The 27,882-nt window shown below is 39.1% G+C and overlaps 1 protein-coding gene across 1 annotated transcript in view; it reads left to right on the top strand.

Annotated features, from left to right (window-relative positions):
* The window catches only part of MYRFL (myelin regulatory factor like), a 183,062-nt gene that overhangs the window by 88,771 nt on the left and 66,409 nt on the right, over positions 1–27,882 (top strand). Inside the window, exons 11-13 of the mRNA XM_036760731.1 lie at positions 3,897–4,097; positions 13,907–14,015; positions 20,724–20,833. Of these exons, the coding sequence (XP_036616626.1) occupies positions 3,897–4,097; positions 13,907–14,015; positions 20,724–20,833 (420 nt within the window). The remainder of the gene's footprint in view (positions 1–3,896; positions 4,098–13,906; positions 14,016–20,723; positions 20,834–27,882) is intronic.

The raw sequence follows: 27,882 nt of genomic DNA, 5'->3' as shown, positions 1-27,882 counted from the left end.
TGGAATCCCAAAGATATCTATGGCCTTTTGTGAATGTAATTTGAATAGAAATAAGCTTTTTAGATGCATCTGATGTGACAATGTAGGTTTATTGGAATGTTTCCTATGAACCAGATCTATTTAAATATACATGTATATGTATATGTGTGTGTGTATATATATGTATATGTACACACACACACACACACACACACACACATATATATATATATGGGGTTGAGAAGTCCTAAAAGGAAAAGACTGTATCTTTGGGATCTGGACCCCAAAAAGGAAAAGCCTTTGAACTTTCCCATGTGGCCCAGGTCCCTGGTGTTTGCCTGGGGCACCAGGCCCTTCCCAGTTAATAATACTTTCAACTGCTCTTTCATTGTGGCCTCATCCTAGACCACCACTCCTTAATTCCATCTAGACCCCTTATGTTACCTCCCAGTAACCCCAGACTACTCGGCCACTCCTAGATCACATTCAGATCTTCCCACAGTCTTCTGTATAAAAGATCCATCTTGCCTCCATTAAAGTGGTCAGATTCCTTAAGAGTCTGGCCTGCTTGCTAATACAAGTGTCACAATAGCACCTATTCTTAAAATCTTGCCCACCTCAATTGATATTTAATAAACCCTATTTCTGGCTGAAAGAAGGCTTGAGTCAACTTCTTTCAAGGCAGGACCCGTTTCTTTTGCCCTTGAATTTCAGGATTCTCAGCACCCCTAGACAGCAACAGTTACAAGTTACCAACTTGATAATTACCCCAATCTCATTTGAAAAACAAAAAAACAAAAATCATTGTTTTGTTGTGTTTTCCTGAGATATCTCATTATGTTCTGGATATAGCAAATATACAGGCCTAGTTTGCATCACATACCTTTGGATATGACTTGAGTGTTTGTAGGAGTGGGAAGGTACCTTAGACTTTGCATTAAATCCCATTTGTCATTCATCTGTCCTGCCTGGACCCTGAAGACACCAGCAAAAAAAGCTTTATGTTCAAGTGGGCTCACACAAAGAAGCCTTCACAAAGTGGCTACTTTTCACCCTGGCTGTCTTTGCCTCTCAAAACCCAGCCTTTCTGGAAAATCAAGATGAGAATTGGTGGGAGGATGAGAGGAAACTGAAGATGTTTGGTTCTTTACACAAACCTTAACAGCATTGAACTTCTGAAATTCCACTGTCCCCTTTAATATGTGAGAACAGAAAGCAGCTGAAGAAGTCTCAAGCTTTGGGGGACTTTTTAGATTTGAGTCCCTACAACACACACCTAGAAATGCTATGGGGCAGATACTATAATTATTGATGGTCATGGAATGAATGCCTGTCTGAGAATTTGGAGAAAATTTAGGCTCCTTAAGAATAGGGACAGTTTTGTTTTTGTTTTTGTTTTTTTTATTCCCAAAATGTAGCTAGCATAGTGCCTTACACAGAATAGAAGCTTTATAAATGTTTGTTGAGTTGAACTTTATGACATCCCTTAAAATAAATGGAAAACCAAGGGGGTGAGATCAAGTGGAAATTGCTGCTTTATAGAGCACATATAATTTTACTTAAGAAGAAAAAAAATATTTAACCTTATATTTTTTCCCTTTTATTCTTTAAAATATTTTTCTGTTATCAAACATTAATTTTGTCCTCCTTCCAACCTCCCCCTCTCAAAAAGAAAAGCAAAACTCTTGCAACAAATAAGCATAGGAAAGCAAAATAAATTCCCATATTGGAAATGTCCAAAAATATTATGTCTCATTCTTCACATTAGTCAATCCCATCTGTTGGGAGGTGGGTAGCATTATTCATCATTGGTCAACATGAGTCACTCAGGTTCACCACCTGAGAGTCATCTTAGATTTGTCACTTTTGCTCATCCTCATTTTCAATCAGTTACCAAGCTGAGAAGAATTTGGAGTCGTGAGAGAGTGAGGGACTTACCTGGGTTCAGAGACATCCTCTGACATTTCCTAGTTGTGTAACCAGGAACAAGTCACTTGACTTGTCTAAGACTTAGTTTCTTCACTTGTAAAATGCAGGGGCTGGATTTGATGGCCTCTGAGGTCTCTTCCAGCTTTAAATTTAATTCTTACCTAGCTCTTAGTCACTGAATGGGTGTTGCCTCTGAGACATGGGAAAAGACCTTAATTTAGAAAAGCCACTGCATCCTGGGCCATCGCCAGTTGTCTTGTCTTATGTCTTGCCACTGGACTCTGATGACTCTGGAGGAGAGAGTGGGGCTGATGACACAGGTCTTCCTCACTTAAATCCAATTCACTTGCAAGTCAAGACATCACCTTTGTGATATCATTGCTTCTCCTCTAAAATGAAGGATGAACAACAAATTTATGATCCTATCAATTCTACCTCAGATCATAGTTCTGGAGCTAGAAAGGGACCTTCGGGATGACCTAGATCAACCTCTTCACTTTACAGATGGGGAAGCTGAGGCCCAGAGAAGTCTTGTACCCTACTTACCCTGGAACTTCTATCTGGTTCCTTCTTGCCACCTGCTTGGCTACCATCCTACTTTTTGCCCTCATTAGCTCTTGCAGAGAATATTACAATTATCTCCTAATTGGCTTTTCTGTCTCCAGTTTCTCTGCTCTACAATTCATCCTCCATACAGCCAAAAATTTAATATTCCTGAAGTGTAGATCTAATCTCCCTAAAGAAACTTGAGTGACTTTCTATTGCTTTTAAGATAAAATGAGCATTCCTTCGGCTTTTAAAACTCTTTGAAATCTGACTCCAACCTTTTTTTTCTAGACTGATCTTTATATCACCCTCACACATTTTGTGGTCCAGTTAAACTGGTGTATTTCCTAGTCCTGCATATAATATTTCATCTTCTCATCCAACTCTCCATCTATTCATTCACTCATTCCTGCCTTTATGTTTTTGTATAGGCTGTCTCCTATACCTGGCTTACTCTTCCTCCTTATTTCTGCCTCTTAGAATCTCTGGCTTCAGATCATACCTTTTAGATGAGGTCTTTATTTATCTCTCCAACTATTAGTGTTTTCTGTGCCCCTCCAAATTATTTTTGTATTTATTCTGTATATTTTATATATATATATATGTATATATATATGTATACATATATATATATTTTTTTTTATCTGGATATGTATGGCTTTTACCCAATAGAACATAAGCTGCTTGAGATCAGGCATTGTTCTATTTTTGTTTTATATTATCAGCAGCTGCTTTAGTATCTAGAACATAGTAGGCACTCAATAAATGGTGATTACCCTGAAACATTCTTGAGGGATACCCTGACTTGTTCAGCCCTTGGTAAAATTGGGAAGGAGGTAAAATTGTCTTGAAGTTTCAATACTCTTCCATTCCCTGCATGAATAGCACATAAAGAAAAAAATTTGAGAGGCATTAGGTATTTCAGTATCAAATATTTGTATGTCATTTACAAATGAGGCAATGCATATAAAAGGGATAAGGTGCTATTTGTATAAAAGTTGTTTTTATTTCCATCTCCAACTTTACCACTTTATTTTCCTCAAATAAAATTTTATTGCTATTTATTATATTTACATTTCCCAAATTCTGTCATTTTCTTTAAGTTGAAATCATTATTCTTGCTTTTCTTCAGAAAATTGCTTTTTCTTTCTCTTTTTTTTTCCTGTTCTTCCTTCCCATTCACCATTTTAATAGACCTAGAACCCTCAGACACGTTCAAAGCATAGAAAACTTAGAGAGTAGAGAAGGAGATAAAGGAAGCCATCAGAAACCATTCCACTGCTGACCGCAGGGTCTCAGCACCATTTGAACAGGTCAGGAGCACCAAGGCAGGCTATTTATTTGTAGAAACAAAAGGAGATATTTTCTCTTCCTTTGATCCAAGGAATTAAATGCTTGCATCATCTACTGCTTTATCTCAGACTGTAATTTTTTTTTTCCAGGCATCTAACCCGGGGCAATTTGAGAATGACAGTGACGTGTTATGGCAGCGAGGACACGTCCCAGAATCTGTTGTCTGTCACGGGCGAATAGGAATTAACACAGATGCTCCTGATGAAGCCCTGGTTGTCTGTGGCAATATGAAAGTGATGGGAACAGTCATGCACCCGTCTGACAGCCGGGTAAAAGAGAATATCCAAGAGGTGAGTGCTGACGTGAGGTCAGGGCACCTCCGCTGACATGTCAGCAGAGCCTGCTGGGTCACCGAGTCCCTGACATTCTGACACTTCAGACAGCCTCTTTAAACTCAATGCCTTTTTGTTCTGGCTGTTGGCTCGAGAAGAATGCACTGTTTAAGAACAGTTAAGTGTTGGGAAATGGGGAGACATCTGTGTTGAAAATCTGAAAGTTGGTCCCATTTTGGTGTCAACAAGGACTCTGCCTCTGGTTTGAATGGCAGCGACAGTGAGAAGCGAGACTCAAGCAGAGAACTCTCCTGGAAGAAACTTCTGAATTACTTTGGGCAGGTCACTGACCGCGCCAAAGTCTAGGGCTTTTTAGGGGGCTGGAAGTGGGTGGGAGGAGTGATGTAGAGGCAAAATGGCATGGTGGATGAGAGTCAGGAAGGCCTGGGTTCAAATTCTGAGACATTTACTATGATAATAATAATAAAAATGATGATGATAATGCTAGACAAGATTTACCATGTGCCAGGCCCTTTGCTAAGCATTTTTATGATTGCCTCATCTGATCCTCACAACAACCCTGGGAGGTAAGTACTGTCATTGTTCCCCTTTCATAGGTGAGGAAACTGAGGCAAATAGAGGTTAATTAGACTTGCCCCAAGACACGCAGCTAATTAGCGTCTGAGGCTGTATTTGAACTCAGGTCTTCCCGATGGCAGGCTCAGTGCTCTATCCACTATGCCATCTGTCCCTGATCTTAGTTTCTTAGTCTGCAAAATGGGAATGAAAATAGACCTATTTCAGAGAATTGTTATGAGGATCAAATAAGATATTGTACGTGACCTGGTTTGTTAACCTTAAAGCGCAATATACATGTGAACGATTGTCATTGTCGTTATGCACATTTCCCAATCCAAACATGCTTCAAAAACCAACAGCTAACATTTATATTCAGGGGAAAGCTAGTAAGTATTTAACAACCAATTCTCTCCCCTCCCCCCCAATGTATGCATGATTCCCTCTTAAGATTAATCTGAATTATGAACATTTTCTCCATTGCTTTCCCAAATCTAGACAATCAACCAAACCATAAATTAAGCTCTGATTTGTAGCATTCGCCGGATTCCAAGGTACAAGTACTCACACTGAAAAATTTAACAATTGACTTTCGTGCGTCTGTTCAAGCTGATTCCATTGCAAGTTGGCGAAGCACTATACATACATACATACATACATACATATATACATACACACACATATATATACACATACACACGTACATATATAAATTAAATACACACATATGTATATATGTACATACACATATATAAAATATACACATATGTATATACATATGTGTATATTTTATATATGTGTATGTACATATATACGTATATACATATGTGTATATATACATATAAAATATACACATATACACACATATGCATACATATATAAAACATACACACATACACACATATGTATACATATATAAACATATACACATATGTGTACACATATATGTACACACATATACCTATATGTATACATAGATAAAATATACACATATATGTATACACATATATAAAACATACACATATATACACATATATGTATACACACATATAAAATATACACATATATGTATACATATATAAAACACACATATAAACACATATGTATACATACATAAAATATACACACATATGTATAAATATATAAAATACACACATATATACACACATATGTATACATATATAAAATATACACATATGTATACATATATAAAAATACACACATATATGTATACACATATATAAAACATACACATATATGTATGCATATATAAAATATAAACATATGTATACACATATCAAATATACACATATGTATACATATATAAAATATACACATATATACACATATATACACACATATGTTACACATACAATATACACATATATGTATATATAAAATATACACACATATACACATGTATGTATACATATAAAATATACACATATATGCACATATATGTATACATATATTAAAATACACATATGTATACATATATAAATATACACACATATACACATATATGTATACACATATAAAATATACACATATATGCACACGTATGTATACACATATAAAATATACACATATATGCACACGTATGTATACACATATAAAATATACACATATGTGTATACATATATAAAACATACACATACACACATATATGTATACACATATAAAATATACACATATATACATATATAAAATATACACATGTATGTAAACACACATATAAAATACACATATACACATATATGTATACATATTAAAATATACACATATGTATACATATATAAAATATACACATGTATGTATACACACATATAAAATATACACATGTATGTATACACACATATAAAATATACACATATATGTATACATATATAAAATATACATATATGTATACATATATAAAATATACACATATATACACAGATATGTATACACATAAAAATATACACATATGTATACATATATAAAATATACACATACATACACATATATGTATACCTATATAAAACACACATATAAAATATACACACATATATGTACACACATATATGCATATATGTACACACATATAAAATATACATATACACGTATATATGTACATACATATACATGATACACACATATGTATATGTGCACATGTGCATATATAAAATATACACATATATATGTACATACACACATAAAATATACACATATACGTATATATGTACATACATATATAAAACATACACATACACACACATATATACTCTACATACTCTCTCTCTCTCTCTATATATATATATATACATACATATATATATATATAATATATATATATTCTCATTTGAGCCTTATGAGGTAGGCATTGTAAGTATCATTATACCCATTTTATAGATAAGGAAACTAAGGATCAGTGAGTTAAAGTGATTTACCCATGGTCATATGGCTAGTTAAATGTCAGAAGACCTAGATCTTCTTGACTCCAAGTTCAAAATTCTCTCGCTCTATGTATATATAGCCACACATATACATATATACATATACAAAAACATACACATAATGTTGCCTTCTCATCCGTACATCAGCCATCTTTACTTAGCCCTTGCAGAATCTACAGGGTGTCCCTAAAGTCTGGACACATAGGCAGAAATGCATATCTTGAAATATTTGGAATATTAACAGACCTTAGCCTCCTTGACTTCTTTTTCTGGGGTATGCTAAAGGAGAAGGTGTACTCAATGAAAATCACAGATGCAATGCACTTGATTGAACACGTAAAGAGTGAATGTGCTAAAATTGATGGCCATGTGGAGTTACTGCATTGAGTTCACGTGAATCTTGCAAAGCGCATCAACCTTTGCATCACAAATGATGGAAATCATATTGAAGATGTTATTTGTTAGTATTCCAATTAAATAAAATGTTGAAAATTTCATTCATTTCATTTCTTGAAAATATGCACTTTTGCCTATGTGTCCAGACTTTAAGAACACCCTGTATACCTTGACTATGCCATGTTTGTCTAGGGAATCTGCAGCCTCGAGGCCATGTGTGGCCCTTTAGGTCCTCGAGTGTGGCCTTTTGACTGAACAAGTTTGGATTTGGTCAAGGGACCACACTTGAGGACCTAGAGGGTCACATGTAGCCTTGAGGCCGCAGGTTCCCCACCCCTGGTCCAGGGTCTAAGACTTAGGATTCTCACAATAGAATGAGAGCTGATATAGTTTAATAGGAAGGGCCTGGGTCTGGATGCAAGTTAGGACACCTGTCTCTGCCATCAACTAATTAATCCTTTAAGTCTGCCACTTATCTTCTTGGGGCCTCACTTTTCTCAATTGTAAAATGAGAATGATAACTGACTTTCATACCTCGGAGAGTAGTTCTGATAATTAAATTCGATAGTAATGTGAAAGAGCTATGAAAAGTTAAGAGCATTATAAAGGTGTAACCCATGGCCCAGATCCTCTAAGTCCTGTTTTCACATCACACTAACTGGGGCTGACCTTAGGACCTGACCTGAAAGAGGAAGTTTCTTTTTGGTTCATTGTCTCTCTCCTCCTCACCACTTGACTTTGCTATAAGTTTACCCTGGGAAACCTCCAAATATACTTATGTCTAGGCTTCCGCAACTATGGGTAACAAGGTCGTGGCTCCTTTACAGGCACTGAAGGTTTTATATACATATACCTATATGTATACGTATACCTATCTACATACATATACATGTATCCATACACAATATACATATATATACACACACACATATATTTGTGTATGTATGTGTGCTTAGGTGTATGTATATACATAAGTGTGAAGGGCAGCTGGGGGTGCACTGGATAGAGTACCTGGTTGGCAGTCAGGAAGACTCATCTTCCTGAGTTCAAATCTGGCCTCAGAAACTTACCAGCTGTGTGGCCCTGGGCAAGTCACTTAACCCTGTTTGCCTCAGTTTCCTCATCTGTAAAATGAGCTAGAGAAGGAAATGACAAACCACTCCAGTATCTTTGCCAAGAAAACCCCAAATGGGGTCATGAAGAGTTGGACATTACTGAAGCAAGAGAACAATGATGTGTGTGTGTGTGTGCGTGTGTGTGTGTGTGTGTGTATCCGTAGACGCACACATCGGTTAGAGGTCAGCCGTTATATCACCCCATAAAAATGCATATAGGAAAAGATTTTCATCAAAACCACATAAAGCACTCATGCCAACCTATAAACTCCCCTCGTAAGGAAGCTGAATTTGGAGGCTTCAGTAGGCAATTCTCTGATGTTCTGGTGAATCCCCACCTCTCCCACAGTGATCTACAGTCTGTCTCAGACATGGTGCATGACATCATGCTTAGCACTCCCTTTAGAAGGTGAACACACTTTGGTGCTATTGGACAGGCAGAGCCTTTTCCCTTCATACCTCTCTTGTTAGAATCACAAGTAACAGCAAGGAGTAAAGAATGCATCTTGTACACCCCCAGGATACGGATTTAGGCTCTTCCAGATGCTTCAGCTGGTAGGGAAGCACAGGTGATCTACTTTCCTCCCCAAAAGGGTAATGTTCAGGAAATGTCTGGAGGAATGGTTCTGAACCTAGGGGTTCTTGAAATTGTCTTTAAAAAGTATTTTGATAACTATACTTCAATACAATTGGTTTCCTTTTTTAATCCTATTATTTTGAAATGTATTTTAAAACATCATTCTGAGAAGGGATCCATAGGCTTTGTTAGGATGCCAACTGGGTCCATGTTGCAAAAAAAGTTTAGAGGTTCTGGTCCTTAAACTTTAAAACTTGGATCTTCTCATGAGGCAAACCCCAAAGCTAGTGTAGCCTGAGAAATCTCCCTGCTTGGGGGAAAAGAAGGCTAGGTCCTGGGATAATGCTGGCTAGGAAATAAATATTCCTTCTCCTCTCTGCAGGAGGCTGGAGTTAGGAACCCTACCCAGAAATTCCCCTCTTGGGCCACATGGGCAAGCATCTATCTGCTTCTTCATTGTAGTATCTGTATGTGTTCTTTTTTAATATAATATTTTATTTTTCCCCAATTACATGTTAAAACAATTTTTAACAACTTTTTTTAAAGTTTTGAGTTCCAAATTCTATCCTCCTCTCCCTCCCTCTTCTACCCCATCCTTGAGACAGTAAGCAATCAGATATAGGTTATACATGGGCAATTGTGTAAAACATTTCCATATTAGTCATTTTGAATAAGAAGACTTGAATAAAAAGAAAGAATGAAAGGAAGAAAGAAAGAAAAAGGAAGAGAGGGAAAAATAGCCTGCCTGTATTTAGACAATATTGGTTCTTTCTCTGGGGGTGGATAGTATGCTTCATCATTAGTCCTTTGAGATTGTTTTTGATCCTTGTATTGCTGCGAATTTATATGCATTCTTGATGTTTTCTCACTTCCCTGGCAACTCCCATCTCTTGGTCTGAGACAGTTTACTCTCACATCTTTGGTCTCTGACCTGCGCTCCAAAAGCTATGAATGAGCCCATGTGTTTCTACCTCAAGGTGGCCATTAATGTTTCCTGGTAGGAGAGAATGACTCCCCTACCGTGCCCTTCCCCACCCAAGGCCAATCTGCTGTGATCTAGTCTGTCCTCCAAACACAGAAAAACTAAAGAATGGACCGAAAGTGATTTGTTGGCTCTTTTTCTGTAAAATGGTCCAGCACAGAGAGGTGGCTCCTCTGATGAGAGTCTATCCTCCCAAAGGGCCCAGCCAACCAATTCATGTTGGGGGCAGGCCCAGGGTAACATCCCCCAGGAAGTGCTGTGCTCTATAAGTAAAGCAGAATTGCGATAGCTCAAAAGAAATATGAGGTGTCCACATTTAGAGACATTTCCATTCCGAATGCTCAGCCACAATAGAACACATGGTACGTTGACCTGACATAGTGATGTCATTTTGGTCCTCTTCAATTACAAAGGACAACAACCAACCATTACTTTCAAGGGCACCACAATCCTTCCACTGGTCCATGTTCACAACATTGGTGACCCTTGGTGTCATCTTCAACACTTCACTACCTTTTATTTATTTATTTTATTTTTGTGAGGCATTCAGTGTTATGTGACTTGCCCAGGGTCACACAGCTAGTAAGTGTCAAATGTCTGAGGTTGTATTTGAACTCAGGTCCTCCTGACTCCAGGGGCAGTCTTGCATCTACTACACCACCTAGCTGCCCCTCAACTCCTCACTCTTGATCGTCCTCACATCCAATGGGTTGCCAAATCTCATCCTTTCTACTTTCATAACAGCTCTCCTATCTGGCCCCCTTCTTACCATTCACACCGCCATCTTAGTTCAGGCCCTTATTATTTCTCACCCAGATTGCAAAAGCTACATATTTGTTTTCTCTGCTTCAAGTCTCCCCTTACTCTAATGCATTTTCCCTGTAGCTGTCAAAGTGATATTCCTAAAGTGTAGGTCTAAGCATTTCATTCCCAAACTCAAGAGACCTCAGTGTCTTCCTATTACCTCAAAGATCAAATATAAATTTGGTTGCTTGGTCTATTAAAAGCTCTTCACAATCCAGTTTTCTTCTACTTTACTCCCCTCCACATCCTCTAGAATTCAGTGACAGGTCTCTGCCATTTCCCATCTTAGTGTCCTCAACTTGGACCATTCTCCTTCTCTCCTCAAAATCTCTCCCTCTTTTTCTCAAAATCCCTGGCTTCCTTCAGAGATATAGCTGAAACGCCACTTTCTGTAGGAAGCTTTTCCAACTTTCAGAGCTAGGATTTCCCTTTCTGGTTATCTTCCTTCTCCTCTTTATTTGTTGTTGTTGTTGTTGTGTTTGTCCTTTGTTCTTGAAGAGGACCATGGCATAAGGGAGATAATGGCATGACTTGCAGTTGACTCTGATTTGAGTAAGGAAGGGCTGTGCAAGGTTACAAGCCTCACTTTCTCATCCAGAGCCATCTGGGTCCAGTGACCAGATATTTACCAGGATGACTGAAGATGGCCCAGGATGCACTGGGAGGTCCTGGAACTTAATTTCTTTGGGTCTCAGTTTCCTTATTTGTAGATTGAGAGGGTTAGACTAGTTCATCTCTACCATCCCTCTTGCCTCTAAATCTACAATCCTATAACTGGTTTTTGGCTTGTTTTCTTTCCCCCAACTACATAAAGGAGCTAAAACTTTTTACAAACTCTGGGAGGTTGAACATTAATGAACTGGAATGTGCCCCTAAGAATGATATAAATGGTTCATTTTTTAAGGAGGCTTGATTACTAGGGTCCAAGACTAACTGGCTTTTCAATAAACTGCTGCAAAACATATTTGCTTAAGAAGTTAACATGCAACACCCAGAATGAATGCCTGCAGGTTCCTGCCTTAATCTGACAGCTTGCCTATCACTGGTGTCCACACAAGATGGCCCAGGAAGCATTGTAGATAATCACCAAAGGAGCTTTCTGCATGATAGATTATGATGAGAGAATTCTGTCTTCAGACTGGTTCAGTTTCAACTTTCACATGCAAGAAACCAAGGTGATGAAACCTGTGTGGCTGAAATCTTTGAAATCAAATCACTGGAAAATGAGGTCAACAGACATAGTGAAGAGCTAGCATACTTTCTCTGGCTCCAGTTCCCATCCTATACTGATGCTATATGGAGATAAGAAAGATTAAAGTCTATTTAGACAGGTAGGGCATGCACAGTGTACTCATGTCAGGAGCCAAGGATCAAGGAAGAAGCAAGGGAGGAAAATACATCAGGAAGCACAACTGGGTCAGAGGCAAACTAGGGATACCCAGGAGGTATTTAGCATTGATGGTGAGCTCATAGGTTCGGCTGGCTGTCTAAGCAGAGCCTGGTTGGGCCCTTCAGTTTCACCTTTCTTAAAGTAGCCAGTTAGCTCTGTAGATTCTGTCACCATAATGCTTTGATGTCAAGTGAAGTTTGCAGACAAGAAGGCCTAAGTTTGACTGAGACGGAGACATCATTATTGAATGGAAAACTCCATGAAGACTTTATGGAGGAAGAGGGAATTGAGCTAGTTGAATGGGGTAGTGAACTGATCCAGCTTTGATGATAGGTGGAGGGTTATTTTTTTTTTATTAATCTATCACTATGAAGATATTTTTGCCAGGTTGAAAAAGAGGTATGATTCTAGTATTGTAGATTGCATTTTAATTTTGTATATAATGTCTTGGTTTGGATTGGTCAAGATTATTCATATAGGAAAAACCAAGTGGATGAAGAATACCTATTGACTATTGTGATATATAATTAGATAAATGATCTATAGAACTCATCTGTCAGCATGTATCTTGGATAGATGTTGCAAATAAATAAGTTGGGTCCAAGATTAAACAGAAGAAGAGAAGACTGGATTGTCTTGGGGAAAAAGGAAAATTCTCTTAACGACTCCAAATTCCTCCCTCAAAGAAAGACATTTTTATATCGATATTCTATCAGTATTTTTGAAGGACTGAGTCATGGAACATTAAAATTGAGTATCATCAGAGGGCAAAAGAAAAGTGCATTATGTGTGAGTAGACTGCAACATATCATAGACAAGGAATTATGAGAACTGGTGTAAATGACATCATCAAAGAAATGTATGAGTGAAAAAAGGGAGGTTTTGGTTGCATGGTAAGAGCAAGGGATAAGTGATGGCAGTTTGTGTGCTTCATTGACAAACTTTTGATGTCAAGAAAAATCAAAGAAGTCTGCAAGCATGGTGGGTGGCTTCCTTGGGAGCTATTGAGATCACATGACAGCAGTTGTACAGCGGTTGGGCAGGGATGGATGGTTTGTAATTTATATCCCTTGAAGGAACACCTGTATTGATGAGATCCCTAATTCATTTAAGTAGAGCAGGTATTGTCCAAGTGCTATCTGGGCCAAGAAGACATGTTTATTTGCAAATGGTACTCTACAACCTTACAGGGGCTTATGACAACCCTCCCTAAAGTTAGCAACCTATTTCCTTCTTAGGTTGAAGACCAAGTTCAAAGAAAAGAGGTATAAAATAAGTAAGTAGGGTTTTTGTTCTGTGACATTGAAAGTTGAACCTATTACCCAGTGAAGAGTTGGATCAGTAAATGGAAGTCACTGACATGAACCCTTGAGATGGCTTCTTCTGAAGTAAAACAAATCTAAGGGTAAAAGTAATTTTAAAAACTGTTTGGACTCTAGAAGGAATAATTTACATACCAACCCTCCTACTCTTCCCAGAGAGCCCACAGCATTGACTTGAATAGGAAATATCTTAACGTATAAAAACTGATAGTTTCTTTCAATTAAATTAGGTTGACGCAAATGAACAGCTCCGAAGAATAAACAGAATGAGAATTGTTGAATATGACTACAAACCAGAATTTGCATCGGTAATGGGAATAAACAGTATTCATCAGACAGGTACTCAGCCAAGTTTCTTTCTCCCTCTACCCATTCTCCATTCTACTTTTTCTAGTCTTTTTGGTTTTGACTCCATTCTTTTTTGGATTTCTGTGCTATTGTGATTGAGGATATCCTGATGTGTCATCCCGTGCTTTGAGAAATACACAAGAATCTGGAATGGGAAGAGTTAAAAATTTCCTTATACTCAGCTCAAACTATACATAGGATGCATGGAATTTCATTATACTCAGTTCAAACTACACATAGGACACATGGAGTTTTTGAATGGATGGCTCCTTTTTACTTGTAAATCCAGAGGAAGAAAAACTGTTCCAAAGTCTAGTCTTTTTTGCTTTTACTTTCATGCTTTCACTGTGAGTAGGGGGAATGGCTGACAGGACTTTGAACTCTATATTCTAAGGCAGTGTGAGACTTTGGAGGGTAGGTAGGAACAGAAGGGAGGTGACCCATATAGAGATGGACCTATACTCTGCTGGTTCTACTTCTTCAGTCTAAAGAAGGGTAGCAGTACTAGGGGTTAAAGTGGACTGTGAATTAATTCACCTTACTATAATGTTCGTGGTATTTCTCTGGTAGGGGACATGAACCAATTCAACCTTGACAATAGGTGGTAGATTTTTTTAAAAAAAATCTGTCATTGTGAAGACATTTTTATCAGATTACAAAATGTCCATTAGTGACTCAGTGATGGTGTGCTGGAAACCTGAAGAGGTATAATTCTGGTACTGTGGATTGTATTTTCTGTTTGTATATAAAGTCTTGGGTTGGGTTGGCCAAGACTAAACATACGGAAAAAGCCTAGTGAATGTAGAATGCTTATTGACCAGACTATTATATACATATAGGGCATCCATAAAGTCCGTGTGCGATTTAAAAGTTACAACTATTTTAAATTGCACACAGACTTCATGGACACCCTGTGTGTGTGTGTGTGTGTGTGTGTGTGTGTGCATATATGTATATGTATATATGTATGTATGTATAGTTAGATAGATGACCCATAGAGCTCATCCATCAGATGTATCTTGGATAAATGTTGCAAATGAACAATGAGTTGGGGCCCAATATTGAACAGAAGGAGAGAAGGGATATGGAAAAACTCTCTCAACAACCCCAAATTTCTCCCAGAAACAATGGCTTTTAATTTCAAAATTCTGCCAGTGTTTTGTGAACTGTGATGTAGCTTGTCAAGCTAATCAGAGAGGAAGTGGGTGGGGCCATGCTGATCTGGAAGAATCATGGTAGCAACACTATTGAAATTGCAGATGCAAATTCATTTCAGTGTTTTTTTTCCATAAAGACAAGTAGAGGCAGAGTTTAGAATAGGAGAAATATAATTGCATAAAAGGAATAGATTAAGCTCTCTTCTCCATTCCTTCTTCCTCTCCACTTGTTCTGTCCCTCCGCCCTCCCCCCAGGTAGAGCTGGCACTATATCCCAGGTCAAGCTGGAGTTGGGCCAGCCTCTTTTCCAGCTCAAATGTACCTGTTACTTCACATAGACTTTGCAGCTAGAGAGAGAGGAAGTGAGTTGATGCCACCCTACCTTATGTCTCTATAAAGGAATTTTCTGCCATTTACTCACTTCTTGCCCACAGAAAGCTCTTTTCCATGATAATGCCACCCTGGCTCATGGTAGAAATTGCCTTGATCCAAATTTCACAATTACAGGAAAAAACCTCAAATTATGCATATGTAAAAATACTTATTATCTGTATTGCTTTTTGAAGGATATGAAAGAAAATAATCTCAATTTCCCCCCTCCCCCTTTCTGTAGAAGAGTGTTGGTTTGGAGTCTGAGGTCCTGAGTTTGAATCTCACCTGGGATGCTTACTAACTTTTGTGATTTGGAGCAAATCAATTAACCTCTCAGGCTTCAGTTTCCTTATTTGTAAGAGGAAGGAGATGGAGCATCCAATTGTAAAGATTTAGAGTTAGAAGAGATCTTAGAAGTCATAAAATCCAAACTATTCTGGAAACTGAGGCCCAGAGAGGTTAAGAGACTTGCCTAGGCTCATGGTTACCAAGTGCCCAGGATAACGACAAATAAGTGCCTGAGATGGGATTCTAGTCTTGGTCTTCTTGACTATAAAGATGATGGTCTCTCCACTATACTGTAGTGCATCTCATACTTAAAACAACCTCTGAAATTCCTTCCTCCTCTGTTTCTATGACCCCAGGATCTCACAATTCCTCAGCCTGGGGGGGTATGCTACATCTCCAGGTTCCCCCAAATCAGAGGCAGCATCGAATAGTGGCATGAGCCCTGGATATGGAGTCAGAGACCTTGGTTCCATTCCTGGCTGTTACTTTCTACCTGGAGATACCCCTTGACCTCTAGGACTCAGCCTCCATATGTGTAAAATGAGGGGTTGGTGTATCTTTGCACCATTTCTGTTAATACGCAGAGTGTCTCAAAAGTCTTAGTGCAGCTAAAGGTTTCATAATAAGCCTAAAGAGTTAAACTTAAACTGCAATAAGACTTTTGGGACAGTGTTTTGTGACTAAATGAGTTTCAGAAATGCCACTGAGGCAACAGAGAGTCATTAAAGGTAGAAAAACAGGGCAGAGAGCTAGAAAGGTTTCAGGGCTCTTTCCTTTCATTTAAAATTATATTGTAGGTAGATTCATCTGGCTAAGAAAATAGAGAAAAGTTTCCATCCCCTTACTGGCATGATAAGTCCTTCATTCTTGAAGAGGACCATGACATCAGGGAAATGATGACATGCCTTGCAGCTGACTTTGATTTGAGTGAGGGAGGGCTGTGCAAGGTCAGCAGCCTCACCATCTCCTCCTGAGCTATCTGGGTCCAGTGGCCTGGTATTCACCAGGATGACTGGAGATGGCCCAGAATGCATTTGGAGACCCTGGCCCTTTCAAAATGTTCACACCTACCAGCCTTTCATGTGTGGATTTTCACAGGCTGAGAGGAACTCTCTCTCCCAGGGGGTATAGTGGACAGAGTGTTAGGCCTGGGGTCAGGAGGACCTGAGTTTAAATCTAGCCTCAGACACTTAACTAGCTCTTTGACCCTGCATGAGTCACTTAGCCTCTATTTGCCTCAGTTTTTTCATCTGTAAAATGAGAATAACAACGCCTACCTCCTGGGGTTGTTAAGAGGATCAAATAAGATTGTAAAGTGCTTAGCACATAGTAGGCACTTTATGTTGTTGTTGTTCAGTCGTTTCAGTCCTGACCCTTTGTGACCCCATTTGGGGTTTTCTCAGCAGAGATGCCAGAGTGGTTTGCGATTTCCTTCTCTAGCTCATTTTACAGATGAAGAAACCGAGGCAAACAGGGTGAAGTGACATGCCCAGGATCGTACAGCTAAGTGTCTGAGGCCAGATTTGAACTCATGAAGATGAGCCTTTCTGACTTCAGGACTTCATGAGTTTAAATCTGGCCTATATAAATATTAGCTATAACAACAATAATAATTATCATCATTATTTTACTTTTGCCTCAGCCTGTTCTGGGTTCTTTCTAAATCATTATTTATTTATTTAATATTTTTAGCTTTCAGCATTAATTTTCACAAGAGTTTGAATTACAAATTTTCTCCCCATTTCTACCCTCCCCCCCACTCCAAGATGGCATATATTCTGATTGCCCCGTTCTCCAGTCAGCCTTCCCTTCTGTCACCCCACTCCCCGCTGTCCCCTTTTCCCTTACTTTCGTGTAGGGCAAGATAGATGTTTATGCCCCATTGCCTGTATATCTTATTTCCTAGTTGCATGCAAAAACTTTTTTTTTGAATATCTTCTTTTAAAACTTTGAGTTCCAAATTCTCTCCCCTCTTCCCTCCCCGCCCACCCTCCCTAAGAAGGCAAGCAATTCAACATAGGCCACATGTGTATCATTATGCAAAACCCTTCCACAATAGTCATGTTCTGAAAGACTAACTATATTTTGCTCCTTTCTATCCTATTCCCCTTTATCCAGTTTTCTCCCTTGACCCTGTCCCTTTTCAAAAGTGTTTGTTTTTGATTACCTTGTCCCCCTATCTGCCCCCCCTTCTATCATCCCCTCTTTTTTATCTCCTTCCTCCTTTTTTCCTGTGGGGTAAGATACCCAATTGAGTGTGTATGTTATTCCCTCCTCAGGTCAAATCCGATGAGAGCAAGATTCACTCATTCCCCCTCACCTTCCCCCTCTTCCCTTATATATATTCCCTTCAGCTACCCTAATACTGAGGTCTCGTGAATTATACATGTCATCTTTCCATGTAGGAACGTAAACAAAACAGTTCAACTTTAATATGTCCCTTATGATTTCTTTTTCTTGTTTACCTTTCCATGCTTCTCTTGATTTTTGTGTTTGAAAGTCAAATTTTCTATTCAGCTCTGGTCTTTTCACTTAGAAAGCTTGAAAGTTCTCTATTTTATTGAAAATCTATATTTTCCCTTGGAGCATAATACTCAGTTTTGCTGGGTAGGTGATTCTAGGTTTTAATCCTAGCTCCATTGACCTCTGGAATATCATATTCCAAGCCCTTCAATCCCTTAATATAGAAGCTGCTAGATCTTGTGTTATTCTGATTGTGTTTCCACAATACTCAGATTGTTTCTTTCTGGCTGCTTGCAGTATTTTCTCCTTGATCTGGGAGTTCTGGAATTTGGCAACAATATTCCTAGGAGATTTCTTTTTGGGATCTATTTGAGGAGGCAATCTGTGGATTCTTTCAATTTCTATTTTGCCCTGTGGCTCTAGAATACCAGGGCAGTTCTCCTTGATAATTTCTTGAAAGATGATATCTAGGCTCTTTTTCTGATCATGGCTTTCAGGTAGTCCAAAAATTTTTAAATTATCTCTCCTGGATCTATTTTCCAGGTCAGTGGTTTTTCCAATGAGGTATTTCACATTGTCTTCCATTTTTTTCATTCCTTTGGTTCTGTTTTATAATATCTTGATTTCTTATAAAGTCACTAGCTTCCACTTGCTCCAATCTAATTTTTAAGGTAGTATTTTCTTCAGTGGTCTTTTGGACCTCCTTTTCCATTTGGGTAATTCTGCCTTTCAAGGGATTCTTCTCCTCATTGGCTTTTTGGAGCTCTTTTGCCATTTGAGTTAGTCTATTTTTAAGGTGTTGTTTTCTTCAGTATTTTTGGGGGTCTCCTTTAGCAAGTCATTGACTTGTTTTTCATGGTTTTCTTGCATCCTTCTCATTTCTCTTCCCAGTTTTTCCTCTACTTCTCTTACTTGCTTTTCCAAATCCTTTTTGAGCTCTTCCATGGCCTGAGACCAGTTCATGTTTTTCTTGGAGGCTTTTGATGTAGGCTCTTTGACTTTGTTGACTTCTTCTGGCTGTATATTTTGGTCTTTTTTGTCACCAAAGAAAGATTCCAAAGTCTGAGACTGAATCTGAGTCTGTTTTCGCTGCCTGGCCATGTTCCCAGCCAACTACTTGACCCTTGAGTTTTTCATAGGGGTATGATTACTTGTAGAGTAGAGAGTACTTTGTCCCAAGCTTGAGGGGATGTGCTGTTGTTTTCAGAGCTATTTCTATACGCAAGCTCTGCCACATCAGTGCTCCTCCTCCCCCAAGAACTGCCACCCTGGACCTGACTCAGATCTTAATCAGGCTCTGCCCTCCTGCTCTGATCTGCCACTTAATTCCTCCCATCAGGTGGGCCTGAGGCTGGAAACAACTGCAGCTGTAGTTCTGTAGCTGCACCACCCCCCGCTGCCTCCAGGGCGGTGGCCAAACCACAAACTCCTTCACTCTGTCCAAGAAGCTTTTCCCACTAACCTTCTCTGTTGTCTTTGGTTTTTGTGGGTTGAGAAGTCTGGTAACTGCCACAGCTCACTGATTCAGGGCGCTAGGGCCTGTTCCACCCGGCTCCAGGTCTGGTTGGTCCGGGCGCAGCTCACGCTGGGCTCTGCTCCTTTCTGCTCCCAGCTCGGTGCATGATAGACCTTACCCAGTGACCATCCAGGCTGTCCTGGGCTGGAGCCCTGCTTCCCTCTGCTATTTCATGGGTTCTGCAGTTCTAGAATTTGTTCAGAGTCATTTTTTTATCAGTGTTTGGAGGGTCCTGGGGGAGAGCCCTAGGCAAGTCCCTGCTTTCCAGCTGCCATCTTCTGTTCTGGGTTCTTTCTGTGGGAAAGACAGGCTTATTTCACTTCACCTGGAGCAGGCAGAATGAGATGGGGAAGTCAGCTCTCCAAAGGATATACATGAGAATGTTTATGTTTCTATCCATTGAGAAACATAACAGTGCTTACTTGGTGGTGTCTGTCTCTTTCTCGTTCCTTCACTCTGGGGAATGGCATCTGTACTTAAAGGTTTTAGTTTAAATGGCAGTGGTAAATCTCAGAAGAGTTAGACTCTTCTTTCTGTTTGTTTTCATAGAATTTAATGTCTGTATTGCTGTTTTCCATCCCACCTTGGACTCTATACAAGGATGTTCCAGTAAATGTTTTGACTACTGGCTCTCTAAAGAAAAAAAATGTACCTGACACATTTTAAAATTAATCTGCATCATTACCATTTTCTCCATCACTTTCTTAAGATTAGACAATCAACAAACAATAAATCAAGCCCTGATTTGTAGCATTTACAGATTTCCAGGTGTTAATGCTCAGGCTGAAAATTTAACAAGCTGGCTCCGGCACACCTCTGGCTCTGTATGTATCTCAGGGAATTCACTTCTCAAGATTCTAAGGGTAATTAAATTTGATGTTTTATTTTGTTTTCTGTAAACAGGGTTGATAGCCCAAGAGGTACAAGAGGTCTTACCCAGGGCAGTCAGAGAAGTTGGTGATATTACATGTGAAAATGGAGAGAAATTGGAGAACTTCCTCATGGTTGATAAGGTAATTATCAACAAATAAATGGACTTCTTATTTTTGGAGGCAACTGGGCTTAAGTGACTTGCCCGGGGTCACACAGCTAATAAATGTCTGTGGCCGCATTTGAACTCAGGTTCTCCTGACTCCAGAGGCTCATACTCTATTCACTGGGCCACCCAGCTGCCCCAATAAACGTACTTTTATGAAAGCCACTGTATCATGGTGGAAAGAGAACTTGTCTTAGAACTAGAAAACATGGGCCTCTAATCAAAAACTGAGAATTCCAGTAGGTTTGCACTAATTCTTCTACGTGGATGCTGGCCAGTGCATTGCTAAAAAGAAGCAAAAGCCAATAAATAAATGATAGCAGTGCGGAATTCCCTGAGAAGCATCCTTCATAATCCTTTTTAGTCACTTCCTTTTCTTGATCTCAGTTTCCTCATCTGTAAAATGAAACAGTTGGACTTGACGGCTGAGGTCCCTCCCAGCTTTCTGTCTATGGTCCTATAAACTGCTCTGGGATGGAGGGGAAAGGGAATAAGCATTTATATAATGTCTGCTACATGCCAGGCACTACTCTAAGTACCTTATAAATAGGATCTCATTTGATCCTCACCATAAACATATAAGGTAGGTGCTGTTATTTCCCCATTTTACAGTTGAGGAAACTGAGGCATGCAGAGGTTAAATAACTTTCCTAAAGTCACACAGCTAATAAGTGTCTGAGGCTGGATTTGAACTCAGATCTTCCTGATTCTAGGTCTGAGGCTCTATCCATTGTGCCTCCTAGTTGCCTGCATTCATTCAGGGTTGGGGAGGGGACTCAAAATCATAATACAGTGAAGATCCGTTGAAGGACATTTAGTCTTGCTAAAATAAGACTTGGGGCATGGAGATGGGCATAATCTGGTCTCAAAATATTTGAGGGGTGGGCATGTGCAAAAGGAATTAAACTTATTCTGATGGGCACACAGAGTAGATCAAAAGACCATATGACTTACAAAGAGGCAAATTTCAGTTCAGTCTAAAAGTAATTGAATGAGAAAGTGCTCCCTCACCACTTTAGCTATAAGAAATGGAGTAGGTTTACTCCTCGAAAGATGGCGACATGAATCCACCATCTCTGGAGGCCTTCAACTTGTTAAAGATGGCTGTGGATTAGACTAGAGGTCTAATGAAGGTCCTTCTGGATGCTGATTTTATGACTAGATGGCCTGAAAAGTCCATTGTATGATTCTAAGTATGAACCTGGGGAAAGTCACTGGTCAGAATTCCCCCTCCAATTGAGTTTGAATGTTGTTTGAGCAAGAAGCCACAGCCAGGCTAAATTAAATTAACCCTGGAAATACATGAAGAAATGGAAGAGGTTTTGGTGTTTTTAGCAACCTAAACTTACAGCAGTAAAATCCATTAGGTGTTATGTCATCGGGGCCAAACTTCTACAAAATTGGAAGCAGCTGGAGGTAGCATTGTTCTTACTCTAAACTTCTTGTTTTTTTCTCCCTGACTCTTTCTGATCCCTAGTTGCTTGCTTAATCTTAACCACATTCGAATTTCCCTCTGATTTACTTTAGGGAGTTTCAAGTCAAAGGTCTCCCATTTTAATTTTCTCATGAAACTCCAAGAGATTTTTGGTGAACATGGACCTCATTCTGTCTAGAAATAAAAATGTCAGAAAAGAGCCCCTTTATGCTTTACTTATCTAACAAGCATCCCCCTCAATTTTGTCACCCCTTGTTACACAAGGAACAGTACAGGTAATTAGTGTACATATGCATGTATGTATGTATGCATATATGTATGTATCTCTGTGTGTGTATATATGTATATATATATATAAACAGTATAGGTAATGAGTATATATAAACAGTATAGGTAATGAGTAATTACAATTATGCAAATACTGCTTGAGTTCTGATTTAGTGTCTTCTTTACTAAGAAATCAGAGATGAACCATAAATCAAATAGCAAAACATTTAATTAGGACAGTGTATCAAAGTAAATTATGTGGACATATGCAGTAGGGAAATCTTTACCTACCCCTCATACAAATGGCACAATCTCTCAAGGATTCCCATTCTGGTGGAATAGGGCACAATCCCTGGACAACTTACATTCTTCCATTAAAAAAAAGATTATATTGTACCTGATATACTTTCTAACATTACAGAATGTTCAGGTGCTTGATGATAAACCAAAACCCTGGTAGCCATCAATCTCATTATTTATGTGATTAATGCTGGAAGGGATAGGGATTTTGAAAGAAGTCTGACATCTCTAAAGAGATGAGAGACATTATCTTTCAGCACAAGCAGAGGAACATTGGAGGGGTAAACACATATCCTGTTTGAATTTCTCACAAGCAAGAAAGGTTTGCTATAAAAACCATATCCCTTAGGCAAGCACAGGCTTCCAATCAGCAGAAGGATGTATAAACATAAAGTATAATTTATGTACCTCTAGAGCTAACAGGTAAATAAGCCTTTGAAGGGGAAGGGAAAACCATTTATTAAACACTTACTATGTGCTAAGGCACTTAAAAATATTTCATTCGATCCTCACAACAACACTGTGAGATAAGTACAATTATTATCTGCTTTTTACAGTTGGGCAAATGGAGGCAGACAGAATTGAAGTTCTTTGCCCAGGGTCATACACCTAGTTAAGTATCTGAGGCTGGATTTGAACTCAGGTCTTCCTGACTTCAAACCAGTTCTCTCTAAACTGCACCACTTAGCTGCCTTTGAAACGAATGAGAGCTTGGGGAAAGATAAGCTTATCAAAAAGGGCATCCTGAACCAAGTTCCCTTTGACTGGCAGCAGCATGTGAAGTGACATTAGAGAACACAGAGGACACCTAAGTTCTGGTCCCTGTTCCTCCATTACATGTCCTCATATAGATTCACAGAATTTGAAAGCTGGAAGGGACCTCAGTGGCCATCTAAGTCAACCCATATGTGAAAAGAATTCCTCTATAAGATGCCTGACAAGTGGATTTTCATCTTCGATATAAAGATGCCTAAGATGGGGGAACTCACCACCTGTTTAGGCAGCCCATTTCACTTTTGGACTGTTCTAATTTTTAGGAAGTTTTTTTCCTGATACTAAACAGAAATTTGTCTTTTTGCAACTTGGACCCACTGCTTTTGGTTTTGGTCTCTGGGATCAAACAGAAAAATGTCTAATCCATCCTCCAGATAGCAGACTTTCAAATACTTGAAAATAGCTACCATGTCTCCCCTGAGTCTTCTTTTCTTCTCCAGACAAAGCATGCCTATTTCAATCAATCAATAAACATTTGTTAAGTGCCTACTATGTGCCAGGCACTGTGGTAAGCACCAGGGATATAAAAATAGGCAAAAGACATGCCCTGCCCTCAAAGAACTTCCAATCTAATACCTATCTTCCTCAACTTGTACTCATTTGATGTGGACTCAAGGCCCTTTACCATGTTGATTGATGTTCTCTTGATACTCACTGGCCTATGAATATCCTTCTTAGGCCATGGTTTCCAGGACTGAAAACAGTACTTAAGGTGAAGTCTGGTCAGAGCTAAGTACAGTGGGACTCTCACCTTCCTCTTATTCCTGGAAGCTTTGTCCCACTTAATGTATTGTGATTGTATTAGCCTTTTTATGCTGCTGCGCCACACTGACAACTCATATTGAGCTTGTAATCTATTAAAAACCTCAAGATGTTTTACAGCACAACTGTTCTCTAGCCATTCCTTCTCCATCTTGTACTTGTGAAATTGATTTTTTATGCCCATGTGCAAGACTTTACATTTATTCCTATTGAAATTCATTTTATTTGATTCAACTCAATGCTTCATTTAGCTTAGTGCCTGGCATATAGTAGGTGCTTGATAAATGTTTGATTGAATGCTTTAGCCTATCAAAATCCCTTTAAATCCTGACTACCATCCTGTATGTTAGCTACCTCTCTCAGCTCTGTGTCATTGCAAATTTGATGACTGTTCTATCCATACCTTTATTCAAACTATTGATAAAAATGTTAAATTATAGCAATTACAGCTAAACTGAAAGTTATAAGTGAAAAGGCTCTGAATACATTCCTAAGTCTTGAGACTTTTCTGTGTTTTGGTCAAGCCAAAGTGACATTCCATTTTGTTATAAAAAATAAAGTCTTGGGTTAACAATTCACATACTTCTACTATATTCCACTTTGCTGTGGTGATAAATATAGCAAGTAACTACTCCCTTTTCCTTTATATTTGCCACTTGTTTTGTCTGTGGAAATCCTGCTGCCTCAATTTCTGCCTTGGCTTCAACTATAGGCATGTATGTATTGGACACAGGCCTTACAATGGAATGTCTTTCATTAATGATGAAGTCTACCAAAGGAATGGGAGAGTACAGATTAAGGACTGATAGGCTAGAATACCTAGCCTTTCTGCACCCCCCACACTTTTTAAAAATGGATTTTCTGGGAAACGATAATGAAAAATACAAGTCTGTATTGAAACATTTTCTTTTCTCCCCTCAAAGTCAGGCCATTTCATGAACTGCTGGTTTTGTATTATCTGCGGATTGCTTTTTCAATTTCATTTTTATCTACAATTTATAGATTGTGAATCAGACCATGCCAAGTTAGAGGAGATAGCTATCAAGCTGGATGCCAGGTGGATTTGTTTTCTTTTCTCTCTTACACAGAGCGATGCCCTTATAAGATAACATGAAGTTATTGAAAGTTACCTCCTTCTTGGCATATATAAGATACACCTTATGCCTCAGTGTGGTTCCCTGAAGAGTGTTGACAGCCCTGTCTCCAGGAGCAAGGGGGCAAACCAGAACTCTAGAGAGCTACCCTCTATCCAGAGACAAGGAATGGGATTGGATAAGGGAAGAAATGGCAAACCACTCTAGTGTCTTTGCCAGGAAAACCCCATGGATAGTGTTGAAATGATGACAGAGATGCTATCGGAAGATGAGCCTCTAGGATGTAAGGTCCTAAGCTGTTGTGATCTATGAGGTCAGGAAGAGTCATTCACAACTGAATGACTGAACACCAACAACAACAAAAAAGGAAGAAAGATCAGAGTTGCCAAGTAAAATGCATTGATGAACCTTTCTACACGAGTCTTTTGACAGTCTAAGTGTCAAAGGAAAGACTTTTGTGGTGGATAAGCACCTTTCTTGGGTGGGGCACAGTGGCAAGGGGGAATCAAGGAACGAGTGGTTAGTGTTAGTAGAATACCTCTGCCAGGTGTGCTTGGTATGGGCTGCTCTGAAAGTTGCAAATTGTTTGATGTAAGGGCACCATCTTATTTAGTTGTGGATGTCCCTTTAGCACCTAGGACAGTAATGTGCAAATTATAGACCTTTGAGACATGTTTGTTGAATGTATGATCAAAAGAGGAGGTCTAGGGAACCTTTCAATTATTCAATCAAAAAACATTTATTAAGAATTTTCTATATGCTGGACACTGTGATAAGTGCAAGGCATACAAAAAGAGGAGAAAGATAATCGCTGCCTTCAAGGAGTTTATAATCTAATGGGAGGAATGTGAGGATGAAGACTAACTCCTAAAAATTTAATCCATAACTGTCTTTTTTTTTGGTACGTGTTATGTGCAACAAAATTAATCGGATTCTGCTTTTTGAGGCTGTTTTCTATGCTATGACCTTTCATAGGAACATAGATTTAGAATTGGAAGGGATCCTGGAAAACTTTGTTTCACAAAAGAGGAAAGTAAAGCACAGAGAGGTTAAGTGACTTGCCTAAGGTCACACAATTAGTCAGCGTCTAGGGTAGGATTTGACCTCAGGTCTTCCTGACTCCAAGTCCAGTGCTTCTTCCTCTATGCCACATCAGAAATGATTTCTATTCTTCATGCGCTAGCAAAGACTATCTTCCATTTTATAGACGAAGAAATTGACTCAGAAATGTGATTTGTTTAAGGTCATAAAGCCAAACCCAGTTCCATCTGAGGATAGACCATAGCTTTTTATTTCTAGTGTGGTGCTCATTTCACAAAACCAACACCATCTTGGCATACTTCAAGGATCGGGGATTTCATCAGGGTGGATACTCCTTCCCCTAATACAATTGGTACCCCTTTGTTATTGAGTAGATTGGCTGTGTGAGCTGCTGTGGCCAAAAGCATTTCATCTTTTGCTATATAACGACAATAACAACCATTACAATATACTAACAATTACAAGAATAGCCCCAAATTAGTGCTTTAAGGTTTGCAAAGCGCTTCATGGAGCTTATTTAATTTGATGTTCCCAACAACCCCATGAGGTACTGAGCTACTAACATACCCTTTTTCCAGATAAGGACAATGAGTTTGAGTGAGGTTAAGAGACCTGCCCAGAATCACACAGCTGAATTGAACTCAGATCTTGCTAAGTCCAAGTGCAGCATCTTATGCATTATGCTCCCATGCTAACCACATGTAAAATCTTCTGGCAAGAAGCCTAGGCTAGACCTTAGGTGAGACACAGTCTACTGTCAGGACATTCATCTCATTGTGGCAGCAATCATCAAAATTTGAATCTAGGGTGAAAAACAATTAATTAAGGTCATACTATTGGCCAGGCACTGTGCTGAGCACTGGAGATACAGATGACCAGAGGGGTCTTTGACCTCAAGGGAGCTTACTTTCCATGGGAGGTGGAGAGGAGGGAGACTTAAATCAACTGGAAAGGCGGTGGAGGGGCGAGGGCAGGATGCAGAGTAAGTACCTGAAGGCATAGTTTGGAAATGGCAGGAAAATGGTGTGGTGGTCTGGTTTGGGGCAAGAGAAGGCGAAAGTTCACTTATCAAAGCCTAAAGTACTTCCAGGGGGCAGAGTTCAAGGTTCTAATAGGATGAGGAGGAAGATTATATTCTTTGGGGATATACTTCAGGAACCCAGGATCGCCTGTTTTCTCTCTCCCCCTCCTCCCATTTTCCCCCTCTCCCTTTCTCTACCCCCTCCAAATAAACACATATAAATCATTTATACAAGTCATGGGCTTCCCTTAAGTTAAGGCTCAAATGAGATAATATGCGTAAAGCATAGCGCTTCGCACACAGTAGGCACTTAATAAATGTTGTCATCCCTC

The sequence above is a fragment of the Trichosurus vulpecula genome, chromosome 5, assembly GCF_011100635.1.
Source record: "Trichosurus vulpecula isolate mTriVul1 chromosome 5, mTriVul1.pri, whole genome shotgun sequence".
NCBI lineage: Eukaryota > Metazoa > Chordata > Mammalia > Diprotodontia > Phalangeridae > Trichosurus > Trichosurus vulpecula.
This window is presented reverse-complemented; position numbering and strand designations above follow the sequence as displayed.